The 14,866-nt window shown below is 43.5% G+C and overlaps 1 protein-coding gene across 8 annotated transcripts in view; it reads right to left on the bottom strand.

Annotated features, from left to right (window-relative positions):
* The window catches only part of LOC126094569 (protein kinase C and casein kinase substrate in neurons protein 1-like), a 550,603-nt gene that overhangs the window by 227,087 nt on the left and 308,650 nt on the right, over nucleotides 1–14,866 (bottom strand). Inside the window, exon 1 of one of the 8 annotated variants that reach the window (XM_049909030.1) lies at nucleotides 7,491–7,585. The exons of the other annotated variants lie outside the window; for them this stretch is intronic. Coding sequence (XP_049764987.1) covers nucleotides 7,491–7,571 — 81 coding nt within the window. The 5' untranslated portion in view covers nucleotides 7,572–7,585. Of the gene's footprint in view, nucleotides 1–7,490; nucleotides 7,586–14,866 lie in introns of those variants that run through there. 8 annotated transcript variants of the gene reach the window in all.

Below are 14,866 nucleotides of genomic sequence, written 5' to 3'. Positions count from 1 at the left end.
AGCGGGGGAGAGGATGGGGAGGTGGTATACCTGTAAGGAGCTGCAACAAAGTTACTGACAAACTGAAGTCCCTGATGAATTAAGGCGCTCTCGAGATTACGAAAATGAAGAAATTTTGTACGAATGAAAGAAACAACAATCATTAGGAACATAGTAATCAGCACTAATTTATACGATCACAAAGGAAAGTCGATCCCAGCGCCATTTGAGAGGTTTACTACTTGACAATATTTGCAATTAAATTCGTCAAGCACTTGGGTAATATCACATTCGGCAGAATACTTACGAAGACTCTGCGGTTTGGAGACGACAGTGTTTTCCTATACATGGTCCAGTTAAAGGAGGTGTATCGTTGCCTTCCCACGACGTTTGCACGAAACCAGCATACAAATTGAATTACCACGTAGCGTTCGTCTTTGTTCAATATTTCTTGTAGCAGAATGAACGTCCATCTTCAATTTATTGCAATATTACCTTATTCCTTGCTTACTAAACACTATTTTTAACATATTGCCAAAATCTGTCGTATGATCTCGCGTAATCTCCATAGAATTCAATTTCAGTATAAGATTTGTAATCTTCATCCGAGAGGTAGTCTCTCTTTTATGTATCACACAGTCGACAACGCTACCGTAGGGCCACATAACCACATTATTCATTTGTTTCGGGAAGTGTGTAGCTTCGGGCGTCGCGTATCTTTCGCAATTTCTTCTTCTTGTATTCCTGTATATGGCGCCATACTTAACTGGAAAGCTGTTTGCATGGGACAAGAGGCGTCAGGATAGGTGGGTGGAAAACTGAATGTATACTTTACTTTTTCGTGTCCGGAAACTACAATTTATTTGCCCAGTATTGGGCAATGTCCAATGCTTCTTCTTTAGCCAGCCATAGATCGTCTAGGGTGCATCTGTGGGGGCAGGCAGGGCATTGTAGGAGATGTTCCATGTCCTGTCAAGTGCCGCAGTCGCATTTGTCGTTATTTTCGTCCAACAAACCCCAATTGATCAGATTAGATTTCACAGGAGCCACCCCAGTTCTGATGCGGTTAAGCATTCTCCAGGTTTTCCAGTCACCAGAAATGCCGCTTGGTGGGTCCTCTCTTAGTGGATGGTAGATGGGGGGCTCATCTAAGGCGCAACTTAGGAAACGGCGTCTGGATTTCAGTCTGCTGGGGCCCCACACTAGGCCAAATATCGAGTGACGGGCATCAAAGGTTTGTTTTAGCTTCTCGGTATGTTCATGGGCTTTCCTACGCGAGTCAGGGTTTGTGAAACCTGCGGCCCTGTGAAGATTTTCTATGGGGGGTGGTTTCATGCAGCCTGTCACCATCCTGCATGTTTCATTTAAGCTAATATCTACCTTTTTTGCGTGGGCGGATCCGCACCATACCGGGCAGGCATATTCGGTAGTTGAGAAGCACAAAGCTTGGGCTGAAGTTCTGACCACGGTAGCTCAGGCACCCCGTTTGCTATTGGACAGCTTTCTTATTAGGGAATTTCGTGCTTCTACCTTTTTGCGTGTTTTTCGCAATGATATTTGTATGTCAATGTTCTGTCCAGCACGACGCCAAGGTAGGTGGGAGTATCTGTGTGTTCTAGTAATGTCCCATCCCAGGTAACATTGAGCCTGTACTTTGCCTGCCTCGAGTTCAGATGAAATGCACTCACTTGAGTTTTGGAGGGACTGGGTTTTAGAGAATTCTTTTTGTAGTAGGTTGACATTGTAGAAAGGGCGGTTTCTAGTTCTCCTCGATGGCTTCAAACCTGTTGCCTTGAACTGTTATTGCCAGGTCGTCTGCATATACAAAAGTTTTGGTTTTGTCTGGAGTTGGTCATTTGTATGTATGTTGAATAGGATTGGCGCCAACACGCTCCCTTGGGCGAGCCCATTTTTCCGATTCCGCCATCGACTCTTTTTTCCCCTCAAGCATTACGAAGAACTGTCTATTTTGGAGCAGGGACTCTATTATCTTGACTAGGTGGTAGTCTTTCAGGGTCTCGTAGGTTTTATGCAGTAGTGCCCGGTGATCTACTGTATCATAGGCGGAACTTAGGTCGATTAATGCCAGCCCGGTGATTAGTTTATTCTCAAACCCATCCTCGATATGTTCCGTCAATGCCAGAATTTGACTGGTACAGGACTTTCCAGGTCTAAAACCTGCTTAGTGTGGAATTAGCTTCGAGTCAACGATCTTCTCTGAACGTATAAGATTTGCTGATGACATGGCGATCCTTGCAGAAGATCACGAGACGCTGATTCAAATGCTAAATGACCTGAATGAAGCCTGTGCAGCATATAGTATGAATACATAAAAAGAAAACCAAAAGCATGGCCAATAGTCTAATGAGAAGGAAAATTAAGTTGGGGTCAGAAATCATAGAACAGGTAAGAGTATTCAAGTATTTGTGAAGTTGGATTAAAGACGACATGGACTGCCAACAAGATATCAAAATGAGAATTGTTCTGGCGAAAGAGGCATTTCAAAATCAGAGAAGACTCCTAACTAGTTGTTTAAACAAAGAATTAAGGAAGCACCGAGCGAAGTGGCGCAGTGGTTAGACACTGGACTCACATTCGGGAGGACGACGGTTCAGACCGCGTCCGGCCATCCTAATTTAGGTTTTCCGTGATTTCCCTAAATCACTCCAGGCAAATGCCGGGACGGTTCCTCTGAAAGGGCACGGCCGACTTCCCTCCCCATCCTTTCCTAATCCGATGAGACCGACCTGGTCTCCTTCACCAAACAACCCAACCCAATTAAGGAAGCGACTGTTAAGTGCTTAATATGGAGCGTGGCCTTGTATGGAGCAGAACCGTGGACTTTGAGGAAGCAGGATGAGAAGAGAATTGAAGCTTGTGAAATGTGGATATGGCGCATAATTGAGATCAGCTGGAATGATGAAGTCAGGAATGAAGAAGTACTGAGGAGAGTTGAAGAAGAACGGAGAGTGCTGCTGACGGTGAAGAACAAGAAACTAAACTGGATAGGCCACAATCTAAGAAAAGATTGCCTTCTAATGGAGGCAATTGAAGGTTATAGAATGAAGAGGAACGCAGAAGACAGACGTGCCCTTAGCGCCAGGATTTCACCTGCAACTGTTCCGGTGAAATGCTGGCGCTAACGATTCCTAGAAGACAGAGAAGCGTGGAGGGCTATGCAGTCAAAACCTGCCGCAAGGCAGACAACCCAATGATGATGATACTGTACCATAACCATTGCATGTAAAACAGTGTACTAAAGTGCCTACTAATCCGCATCTGAGGCTTAAGTTTGTATCACTATATCCTGTGGCATGCAATCTGTCATTTGTACAACTTAGCAACTACTCTATATCAGGTGGATGACATGGCTTTGCTGTATGTTGCAAAATCACTCCGGCTGTAAATGACATGTGAAGGCGTGAATGTTCTAAGTTAACGTTTTTCAAACTTTAAGGATCCCGCTTAACCTGAACATAAATACCAGCAGGTCTTTTCGCAAATGACAGCTGAATCGAAATGTGGGGTAAATCTTAAATTGCGAAAACAGTTAATGAGTAATGTTATTTCTTTATTAAATGTTGGCGTAACACATTTAATCAACTTTTAATGTTATTACATATTATTCTTATGACGAAGTAAGTGGCAAGGATGAACTCGCTTCTTCGTCACCAGTTCTTCAAATACGCTCTGCCTGATAACAAAGAATAAAGGTAGAGCGTCTAGTGCTATACTGACGTAATGTCCTCCACATATGGCGAGTACAGATACTTATCCTGAGGTATAATATAGTAATCCTGTAACACGCCCTTGTTCTGGTTGTGTATTATAATACTGAACATACGAATAATATCTATTGCCTTATTGACGTAGTGTGTTTCGGCACATGTTGGGTACCATCACGTGTTTTAGAAATATATTTCAACGTTCGTAATATGTCTTATGTACCTAGTCAGTTATTGGATCTTAATGCAGTAGTTGTCAACAGGTTCCTATCCATTTAATTGCCAGATCTCAGATTGTTTATATAAATTTATTGTACGGGTACTGCTCTGTCTCTTGACGTTTCCATGTAACAAATTTGATAAAACGAGCTTGAATCTCGTACCTTGAATGTTTGTGCTGTTTATATTTTAAGTATTTAAACGTAAGTAACAAGTTCCATTATGTTCTATTATACTGTTGCGTGCTACATATGGTGTAATGGCTACAAATAGATTTTATGTAACTGGCGTATTTTCCTTAATTTATAACTGAATTTGGGGTGGTGCAAAGTAACATGTTGGATGTCTCATGCCGTACTGCCACCTGGTGACAACTACGAGTTGAGGTCTAGATGATCTGCGGGAGTTAGTTTGCCTGTTTCTGTCGGCGGGACGACTTCAATTGTTTCCCATGTCATGCAGAATGGCTTGTTAGTTTGCTGGTTGTTAACTCAGAAAAATGTAACATGATCAAACGCAAAGGATTCTGTGCAATTTTTCCGCGGTTTGTGAGAGTTCTCAATTTTCTATAAAATGTCTATGTTGCAAGTTCTGGGATTATGGATAGGTACTGCATCTGGCACAATGGCGTAAGGTCAATAGCGACTTCGGATCAGTTCCGTAAATTATTATATTTTTTTGTGCTGTACGTGAACATGCGATCAGTTCCTTAACAGCACTGATATTATCGTATAATAGGTTATATATTCTACTTAACTGTATTACAACAATTTTGGATTCGATAAGATGTATTGACCTGCATTTCGTTGTAAGCCTTTACAGATCTGAAGATGGCCAATGAACAGGCTGTAACAGGTTGTCTGAATAACAAAACTTGCGATCTACGCAATAAAGTGTTCTAAAAGGATACGAGACTGTCATGTTCTTCAACTGTAGACACAAGATTGGAAATTGTGACTCTTCTCTTTCTCCACATTCATTCGCATTCTGTATTTGGTGTAGATGACTGCCAATGCTAAAAGCCCACTTCACGTAAGTAGGACGTTCAGAGACGTATCTTAACTCGTATGCCATTATTACCTACTTGCGAATACCTCTGCTTCGAGAAGTTCCAAGACTCATGCAATGCAACGACGAGGAAACTAACTTCGATTTCAGTGTGGAGTCTGAAGAAATTATTAATACACTGGTCCTGTTCTTCGGTGGTAAGTGCTTAGGCAACTTCTTTACTCAAAGGATCTTTGACGCAATTGTGTTTTTTCAATTATTTCTGGAAAATACTTCAGAAGAAGAGAAACTTGTTAACATCGAGCATTGATTTAAGTGTTAGGATGTCGTTTCTGGAAGTATTTGTATGGAGTGTAGCCATGTATGGAAGTGAAACGTGGACGATAAATAGTTTGGACAAGAAGAGAATAGAAGCTTTCGAAATGTAGTGCTACAGAAGAATGCTGAAAATTAGATGGGTAGATCACATAACTAATGAGGAGGTATTGAACAGAATTGGGGAGAAGAGGAGTTTGTGGCACAACTTGACTAGAAGAAGGGATCGGTTGGTAGGACATGTTCTGAGGCATCAAGGGATCACAAATTTAGTATTGGACGGCAGCGTGGAGGGTAAAAATCGTAGAGGGAGACCAAGAGATGAATACACTAAGATTCAGAAGGATGTAGGCTGCAGTACGTACTGGGAGATGAAGCTTGCGCAGGATGGAGTAGCATGGAGAGCTGCATCAATCCAGTCTCAGGACTGAAGACAACAACAACAACAACTTGAGAAAGTAATAACTGAAATCAGTTAAATTATCCACAAATAACAGACGTCTCCACTCACTGATAATCATTGTCTCTGAACACCGTATGAAGAGCAGGGAAACACAATTTTTATCTTTAGTATCAAACTTTTGGTGCCAAAACACTAAACTGACATCTAAAGCACTGCCACAGCAACAACCGTTACTCGCTGGCTCGCTATGTATCACTACTATAGTCCGATTGAAATTTGATAGTTAACACTTCTGGCATTGCCAAATTGCCACAACAACTAGTTCACATCAATTTCTTTGTCTAGCTTTCTTTCTTTCTTGATGTGTGTGGATCTCGAATCCTTGGTGTGGTCATTTTATTTATTATTTCATCACACATGATAAGCACACCAAAAACAAACAAAATACTCACACACGCGCGCGCGTTTCACACACAGCACTAACCAAACACTACTTGATCGTTCCGAACAAGACGTGATGCAGCGTCATTTACACAGTTGTCATAATTACACAGATCGGCTTACATTAAGTAAGCTTCGCACGACATTGCGTGAAGAGGAATTTTTGAAGACTGGCAGTTAACTTTTTGCGACTGGAACACCAGAGTCATAAATAGCTCAGCGATGAACAGTGTAATGACACAGCCTGGTGATGCCCGGCTGGCTGCCCTCTGTAATAATAATAATAATAATAATAATAATAATAATAATAATAATAATAAGCCCTGAGCGAAATATCCAACGATCAACTACAACAGATCTCATATGACGTCCGCCCCAACGAAGTGCAGATAAGAATAACGTAAAGAAAGTGGTTAGCGTATAAACTTGAGTAGAAGGTCGAGGGTTCGAATGAATTTCAACAGACGCAGCAGTCTTTTTCTAAGTTTAATCAAAATACTATGATTACTATTTTTATTCAGTTAATTGAAACAATTTTTTTATTTCTAATACTTTGCTGCACCATTTTCATCGTCGTATTGACTTTAACTGCTCGTATTTTTCATTCAATTTTTGTTTGGAAATTGCTTGTGTCGTCTATAACTTGAAACATAGTGCGAACCAGTACTGCTCATCGGTTGTTAACGCGGCATCCCATGTAGCCAGTATGAGGATACTTTCAGGTAACCAGTGACAGCGAGAAATTGCAGTGTGCTTTTACCGCTAAAACTGAAAATTTTGCTGCAGAAGATGGCTACGCAGACAGACATATTATGAAATTTTGTCTCGCGTTTGCTCACGGAAGTAAGCCTTAAATGCCGTGAAGAAAGCGATCGTAATTTTAATTCTGGCGCAGATCACTGATCGTCGTTTTCTCGGATATACTGCAGGTCACGAGGTGGTTGTTTGGGCTACACAACCCGTCGTCTGCCACAGTTCGGCCACTGGTCGCTAAGAATCACCTGTTGACAGATCATCTCCCATTTCCGTCGTACCTCGCGGCGGCCGCTTCCAACACTGCTCCGCGTTACACATTAACAGCGTGTTTTGAGTGTCGCCTATGAGCGAGCGGTAGTCGGCAGCGGATGTGGCAACACTGTAGCGGCAAGTGATAGTCGCCAACTATCAAGTAATTTTAATCGGATTATAGCGCACGCATTGTACCTTTAGTCAGAAAGAAAATAAGCCAAATTATTGTTTTTATGACACCACTGCCACGGCACTACTCTAACGCCACAAAGCACTGTTTGAAAACCCCTTTAAGTAATTAAGCATCTGAGCTAACATGGACCTCGCACCGAAGCGGTTGCGATATGTTCCTGTGACACACACACACCTCGCCAGACCCCGCACTCACCCACCTCGTCGTGGTCCTCCTGGTCGAGCAGCGCGGTGTCGGCGCGCCGCGCCAGCTTGTAGAGCGAGCGTCCCATGGCGTCCATTGGCCGGCCCGCAGCCTAGCCTAGCCGCAGCAGTACCAGCACCCGCACTGGCTCGCTCGGAGCTCGTCCGGCCCGCGGCCTTGGACGGGGCGCGCTGCCCACTCGCCGTATTACTTAGCGGCCGCTAACGCCGACTCTCGCCTCTGACTGGCACGCTAATTGCCGACGCAGCCGCCGCGGCACGTGAGCGCGCACCACTACGGACGCTGCTCGCGGAAAATTACGACCCGTCCCAGCTGAATGGGTACACTAACAGATAACCCACAGCGACACCCACCCCGCGCGCAGCCGGCAGCCGAACGTAAACAACCGCGGAAGGTCAGCGTTATCACAGTTTGGCGTGACCCCACGAGTTGGTGGCAGGCGTTCAGAAAAGGCAATGCTCCCGCGGCGAACACTCACTGTCACCTGTGCGATGCCGTTACCACTGATAGGATCGCCTTTCTGAAATCATCTATACGGTGTTTAATGTACAGCGATCCGCTTCAGCTGTGCTAATTGTTTATTCAAACCGCGACCGGTTTCAGGAATTTAAAATGCAGTGTTCAGGTGTGCAAAATTATTATATTTGGTAACAGGTAACGTGCGGTCGGACCAGAAGTGGTTGGCGTTGCTATCATACGGCTGCCCAGCGACATCCAGCTTCCACCAGCACGCAGTTATTGCAGCTCTTGCACCGATTAGCCCTTGTTACAAACTACAATAATTTCGTACACCAGAAAATTTTAAAATCTCGAAAGTGGTCGTGGTTTGAATAAATAATTAGCGTGACTGAAACGGGTCTCTCTAAATTAATTATTATGCCTCTCAGTTGCGGATGTCCTACTTGCCAAACATTTTGCATCTATGCGGTCTTTTAGGTAAATTTCCCAGGTATCGCATCCTGCAGCCATTCAGCCTGGCGGGCCCCAATTTGCGAGTAATCGACAAAAAAATTGTTGAATATGGCGAGTTCCCTCTACTGCTTTAAAAAAGGAATGTTATTAAGACAGGTTGGGTAGTGCAATCGTTATAGCACAACGCTCATATGCAAGACGTTATGGGTTCGAATCTCGTAGTGGATTGAGTTTATTTTTATTTTTACACCTTTATCAAAATGACTTCGATTATTACTTTTACTCAGCTAATGTGTTTAAGTGTATCTTTTAAATTTCTGTTCCTTTGTCATGTCATTTTGACCAACGTATTAACTTTGTCAATTCCTCTCAATCACTGAATTATTTTTATGTATCTGTTATAATATTCAGACATTTTCAAATGCTGCTCTTTCAGTTAAAAAACAAATGAGTATCTATTTACGTGTGAAGCGTCAAAAAAGTAATTTTCCTTCCAAAATGTACGTTTTCTTGGATGCCAATTGTCATACAGACATTTGCAACATGAATTCTTATTCCACTATGAACAAAATAACTTAGATGAACTTTTAAACGTAAGAAGGGTTTGAAAGTAAAACGAAATTCAAGAAAAAACTCACGAATAGAAGTAATGAGTGCAGTAACATGGATGGAAATATAGGATGATGAAACGGAAGAAATTAAATAGATATTAATACATTGTAATAATTAAACTCACATGCACAAAGATTCCAAGGTGAAAAGGAATTATAGGAAGAAATAATGGGAGCGACTGGAAAAGTTAGTACCGTGATTACGGAACGGAAATAAAAAAATACATTTAAATCCATAACTGAATAAAAATTATGATCAAAGTCTTTCGATAAAGATTTAAAAGTTAAAAATATCAAAGCATCAGGAGAGATTCAAACCCACTGCCTCTTGCTTGTCAGTCTTGCCCTATAATCATTACGCTACAACCACTGTCAGTAATATTTGTTTTTTAAACCCGCATAGAAGTCACCCAAAATTCCGAATTTTGTGTCGTCGATGACTCGCAAATGAGGTCCCACCAGCGGGTATCGCTGCCTGGGTCCTTAACCTACATCACTCTATGGATAGTTTCAAAACATCCACCCCACCGTTGGGGACCTCTCCCTGTAAGTTGCTGGCACATACTACTGGGATTCTAGACAAAAGAATTTATTTTTCGCTCAACCTACACTGATACTCGCCGGACCGAACTCGTCCAAGGAATTTACGACGTCGGCAGTGTGTCGGCTAATCTGGTTGTGGGTTTGAGGAGGTTCGCCACATCCGAGAAGGTGAATTCCGAGCAGGTACCCACGTCCCATCCCAGTTTCACGATTCGCAACATTTCGAAAATGTTCTCACTCTTTCGCATGAGATAACGCTAGATGCAGACCCATGACAGATGGGGAATACACACGAATTCCATCCGAGATGGAGAGGGAGGGGGTGTGGTCACAGCAGGATAAGCATCCAGCCACCCTCTAACACTAACACTCCCAAAACGAGATTAACATGCCTCCCTCGCCAGGACACAGGATGAGGTCAGGGAAAAGGAAAGGATTTACTTTTTGCTCACAGAAGCCTGTCTGCATACAGACAATAATACCAGCTGACAAAGACTAGACGTAATAAAATTCGCACTGATAAAAGGAATTTTCAACCTGTACCTCTGTGAACCAATTTACTCACTACTCTTAAGTGTTTCAGCAGCCTATCCTCATCTTCCGTCATTTCACCAGTTCCCATAAACACAATCTACGAGGGTCACCAGCGATAATTTTTGGAACCTGTAGCGGTCGTGTATTAACAGAATTTAGGGCAGCCTACTATGTGATCTGGATACTTTTCAAAAATTGTCTCTAATGACGTTACGATTTTAAGTGAGCAAACTAATCGTCCGTCATATCACAGGTGATGATGGAAAGTAGCCTTCTTAAACAAGGAGTGAATTAATTAATTCGCAATGGCAGAGCTTGAACATTAATTTAATCTCTGCTTGTTCTCAGAATGCCATCGTCGACACCGTTCCACTTTATCAAAATAAGTTTACGAGTGCCTGCGCTACGACGTAAAGGTCGTGTATAATGCAACGAACGCTTGCCACTATCTATAGAGTATAATGGAATGTTATAAAAATAAAAATAAGTAGACATGTACTGATTATTAAGTATTTGGGCGTCTGCCATACTCCATCGAGCAATAATTGAGAGCTGTGTATGTTGCCACATTGTATCTTTATCATTTTCAAATTAAGTCCAGAACAAAACCTCTTTACATCCTCGATTGTTTACATAAAAAGAACTCGAATTTCCGACAGGTGTCGAAAACGAAGTGCAAACAAGCATTCACCCCGCCGTCTTGGGTGCTTTTCTTTGTACTCAGAGCTTTAATAACGCATATGCCCTCCGTCAGCGTTTATCACTGCCTGACATCTACATGACAAGATCCGTATAATATACGGAGGTCACCATATGGTATCCGTTCCCATTCTTGAACGAGAGCCCATGGTAGCTCTTGGAGGGTCTGTGGTGGAACAGTACGGCCACGAACACGTCTATCATCCATGTCTCACACATACATGTTTGGATTTAGATCACGACTCGCCGCCGACCATTCCACATTACTTAAATTTCCAGGCTTCGCAAGGCATTCCTGCTGACACCCGCCCCATGGACCTTGGAATTAGAAGGAATACAGGGCCACGACCGTATGCAGCAGCCCTCACACGATCCAACAGGTCTGTTCGATGTGCTGCTGGAGGTAAGGCGACCATGGAGAAAGACAAGATCTGCATGACCGAACACTGGAGTCCTCCCACATCATCACAGAACATTGGAAATCTGTCTAATTCCTGGAAATTTAGCAGGTAGCGCTTACCACGGGTCTCGGAAAACGAACACGTCCATCTCTTTGCGTCAGAGGATATCTGGGCTCGTCAGCGAATAACACGTCCCGCCAGTGACGAAGCTGTCAGACGACATGACAACGACAGAAGTGAAGGCGATCTGCAAGATGATGTTTCAAGTCGGGTACTCGAAGGTCCATTCCCGTAACCTGTTTATTACAGTCTGAAGATATACAGCGGCTCCAGTGGCCCTTCTAAGACGGTCTCGCAGTGCTCTGGCGGGATCCGTACAATGCTGCAACGGAGAGATGGTCAGATATCGGTCTTCACGTGGGGTTGTAATGCGTCAACGACCTTGTCGAATTTACCTTGTGTACTGATCTGTCTCCCTGTAGCGTTTCCACAACCTATGGTTGATATATGGAAAAGGCATTGGCTACACGACAAAGTCCATACTTTCTGGATCAAACAGACCGCCCTTGACACTTGCACTGCATTAAAATGTCGCAGTGCATGTATTTGGTTGAATACAACGTCCACGAACGACAACTGGCATCTTTATACATCATTAGTAAACACTGGGACACCGGTACTCACTTCCTAAGGAGTCACCTCACACTGTAATGAATAGCACAGCAAATAGAAGGCGAATGATTTTAATTATTGCCCACATTGAGAGCAAAAATCACAAGCCCCCAATAAGACCATGGCTAACGCCTTTATCAAAATAGACGTTGATACATGTGATATCCTAATTCTTTTGAACCGTCTATAACTCTTCTGTGGTGGTGGTGGTGGTGAGCTATAAGAGACGCACCCCCTCTGCCTGCACCTGCCTATGTTTCTAGCATTCAGTTTTGAACGACTCTGTATTCCCAACTCTGTGCTGTCAGATACGCGACCTCCTCAGATCGTAACGGTACCCAGTGGGTAATAGCAGCGCGAGGGATCCTCCATCTGGCTCTGAATATCGCGGCGTGTAGCGGTTGAGGCTCGCCGGGTGGAAAGGTCAACTGGGTCGCGCCGCAGGTCGTTGAGAGGCGCACCGCGAGCTGTTGCGGCCGCTTTTTAAGACACTTGGGGCTATTGAGGAGCCGGCGGACACGCTCCGCTCTACCGCGAATGGCGATCGTGAGCCGACTCGTGGGTAATACACCAGCGCCTCCTGAACACACTGCCACTCAGCTCAGCCCAGCCCAGTACTTTGATCGCGTTCCCAGAACACCATCATCCTGCATTCTTCACTTTATCTGGTGCATCTGAAACATTTATCTCAGCCTCTGTGCATACGGAGATTCCTGCTGATCCATTAAGAACTAGAATAGTTCGCAAATTAGGCAAGCTACATGTAGCACGGAACTATCAAACGAGATGTTGCAGTATTTGACACACTAGACCATCTCGTATCTTCTATCACAGCAGGTCAGACTGGCTCTATTAGATATAATTAATCAGCTAAAAATCGGCTGCCACAGGGAAGTTCACAACGCGAATCACAAACGTATCTCAACACAGGGTGGCCGATTTTGTGATAAAATTACCACTCTGATGACGGCCTTGATATGTTACAGGCTCGATAGCGCGGCTTTTGGCCCAGGAGACATCGACTGTGTACAGAAGCTGCCGTAACTCACCTCCTACCAAAAATCCTAGCACCCTTGCACGCACTGTCGCTGTTAGTATAAATCCGCCAACAGCCCTACCACTCATCCGAATTGTCGCGGAGGTTTTGTTTTCGCGGACCGTCGTGGCACTATTTTCCCACTGTACCAAACCGATAAGACTGATCCAGTCGTCATCTTCAGGAACTAGTGTCGTGGTGTTGTGTATACTCTAGTTTCCAACCAAAAAGACTGGGCGAAATTGGAACAACTCGGCTGAAAACAACACTAATCAATCACGCTGAAAAAACGTGGGACCATATAGCACTTTTACTACAGCAAGACGTATGTGTCCCACTATAGGTTGTCAGAGAACCAGAGGGGAAACTGCCGCATGTTGTTACTGTGTATTAACGTTCCACTGGTAAAGGGAATCCTGCTACTGGTTTGCATATTTCTTATAATTACAGATTGTACCTATGGATTGTGCTGTCTTCATGATTCACTGCCAATCATCTGCCCCGTATAGTCTTTCGCACCTGCAGAAGCAAAACCAATGAACGTATTTGCAAAGCGGGCTGCCGTCGCGCCTTCCCATACAAATAGCGTCAATGAACTGCACGCTCGTATTGACGTCAGCAACACCACAAACGAAGACCATATCGTGCACCTGTGACTTACAAACTAGGAGCGATACTCTATCCACCGATGTTTCTCTATTTTCTGTAGATCTTGCAGTTTTTGCGTGCGCAGTCATCTTTTGAAACACTGGAACTACCTATAAGTGACTCTGTATGCCTCCTCCTCCTGCTGCCTCCCCCTTCCCTCCCACGGCTTTGGTAAACGGCATGGCGGACATTATTTTTATGACCACACAAGGAAAGAATTCACGGCCTGATGTCTTAGCAGCTGCTGAATCAACTACGTTGTATGGTCGTTGTCGATGGAACTTCTCTATTCCTAACGTTTTGTTCAGAGCTGCGCTGGGTATGTTCAGACTTACTCCCTTCCGCTGTGGCTTGTCGACTAATTCATCAGTACGTACGCCTTTTCATTTTGCTAATTCTGACTGTGCTATTAATTAAAATTACTATACATTACTGTCTTTCAATCTGAAAAAAGGTGGTAGTCAAAAAAGTTAATGAGTGATCGCACCCAGACCTATGAACACCGCAGACACAAGAGGTGGTAGCAGAACGTTTCCCGACTGCCACCGTGCAAGCGCGAGTGTGGAGCGGCTCTACGTCTCTCTCTCTCTCTCTCTCTCTCTCTCTCTCTCTCTCCCCCCCCCCCCCCCCCCACCTTTTAACTTATTCTCTGCATTACTTAGCAGTGCAGCTAGATTTTGGTTGTAATCACTTTTAAGAAAACATGTTTCACTGGGTTATTTGGCACAATTTTTTCTTGATGAAAGTGAATTAGCACCAAACCCGCGCTAAAGACATTTTAGGTACATCGTTCTATCAAATTATCCTGTTTGATGTAACATTGTATTTTACGTGACCTGAAATGCTAGCAAATCCCGTACAGTGATCGCAGCCATCCTTTGGTTTATAAGTTTTCACATATACCGAAACCGATAATGTGTGCGTTTACAATCGCAAATGACAACAGAATTATCAAAGACTTGTAAGAACGAGGTAACTTGAACTTAAAGCGTGAGTGTCACCCATTCATTTTTATGAAGGAAAAAAGTATGGTTAGGTTTTGACGTCCCGTCGACGCCCCAGCCGCTAGAACAGGAGGCGTGCGAGGAAAATATTCACACACATCTGTCTCGGACAATTAGTATTATATTTTATAATTTACAATTATATTTTATAATTAACTGTCCGTCTTTATCCCAGTCATGTAATTCACAGTATTACCGAATAGGCTTGCTACAGTCACCATAACATCTATCCAAGGACTTTATCATTATAAGGAAATTTATTGAGATAAGTTACGGAAACAGTAGATGTATTGTTTTGTAGCAAACAACCT

The sequence above is a fragment of the Schistocerca cancellata genome, chromosome 8, assembly GCF_023864275.1.
Source record: "Schistocerca cancellata isolate TAMUIC-IGC-003103 chromosome 8, iqSchCanc2.1, whole genome shotgun sequence".
NCBI classification, from domain to species: Eukaryota; Metazoa; Arthropoda; class Insecta; order Orthoptera; family Acrididae; genus Schistocerca; species Schistocerca cancellata.
Note: the sequence above shows the minus strand (reverse complement) of the source record. Positions and strands in the feature narration are given on the sequence as shown.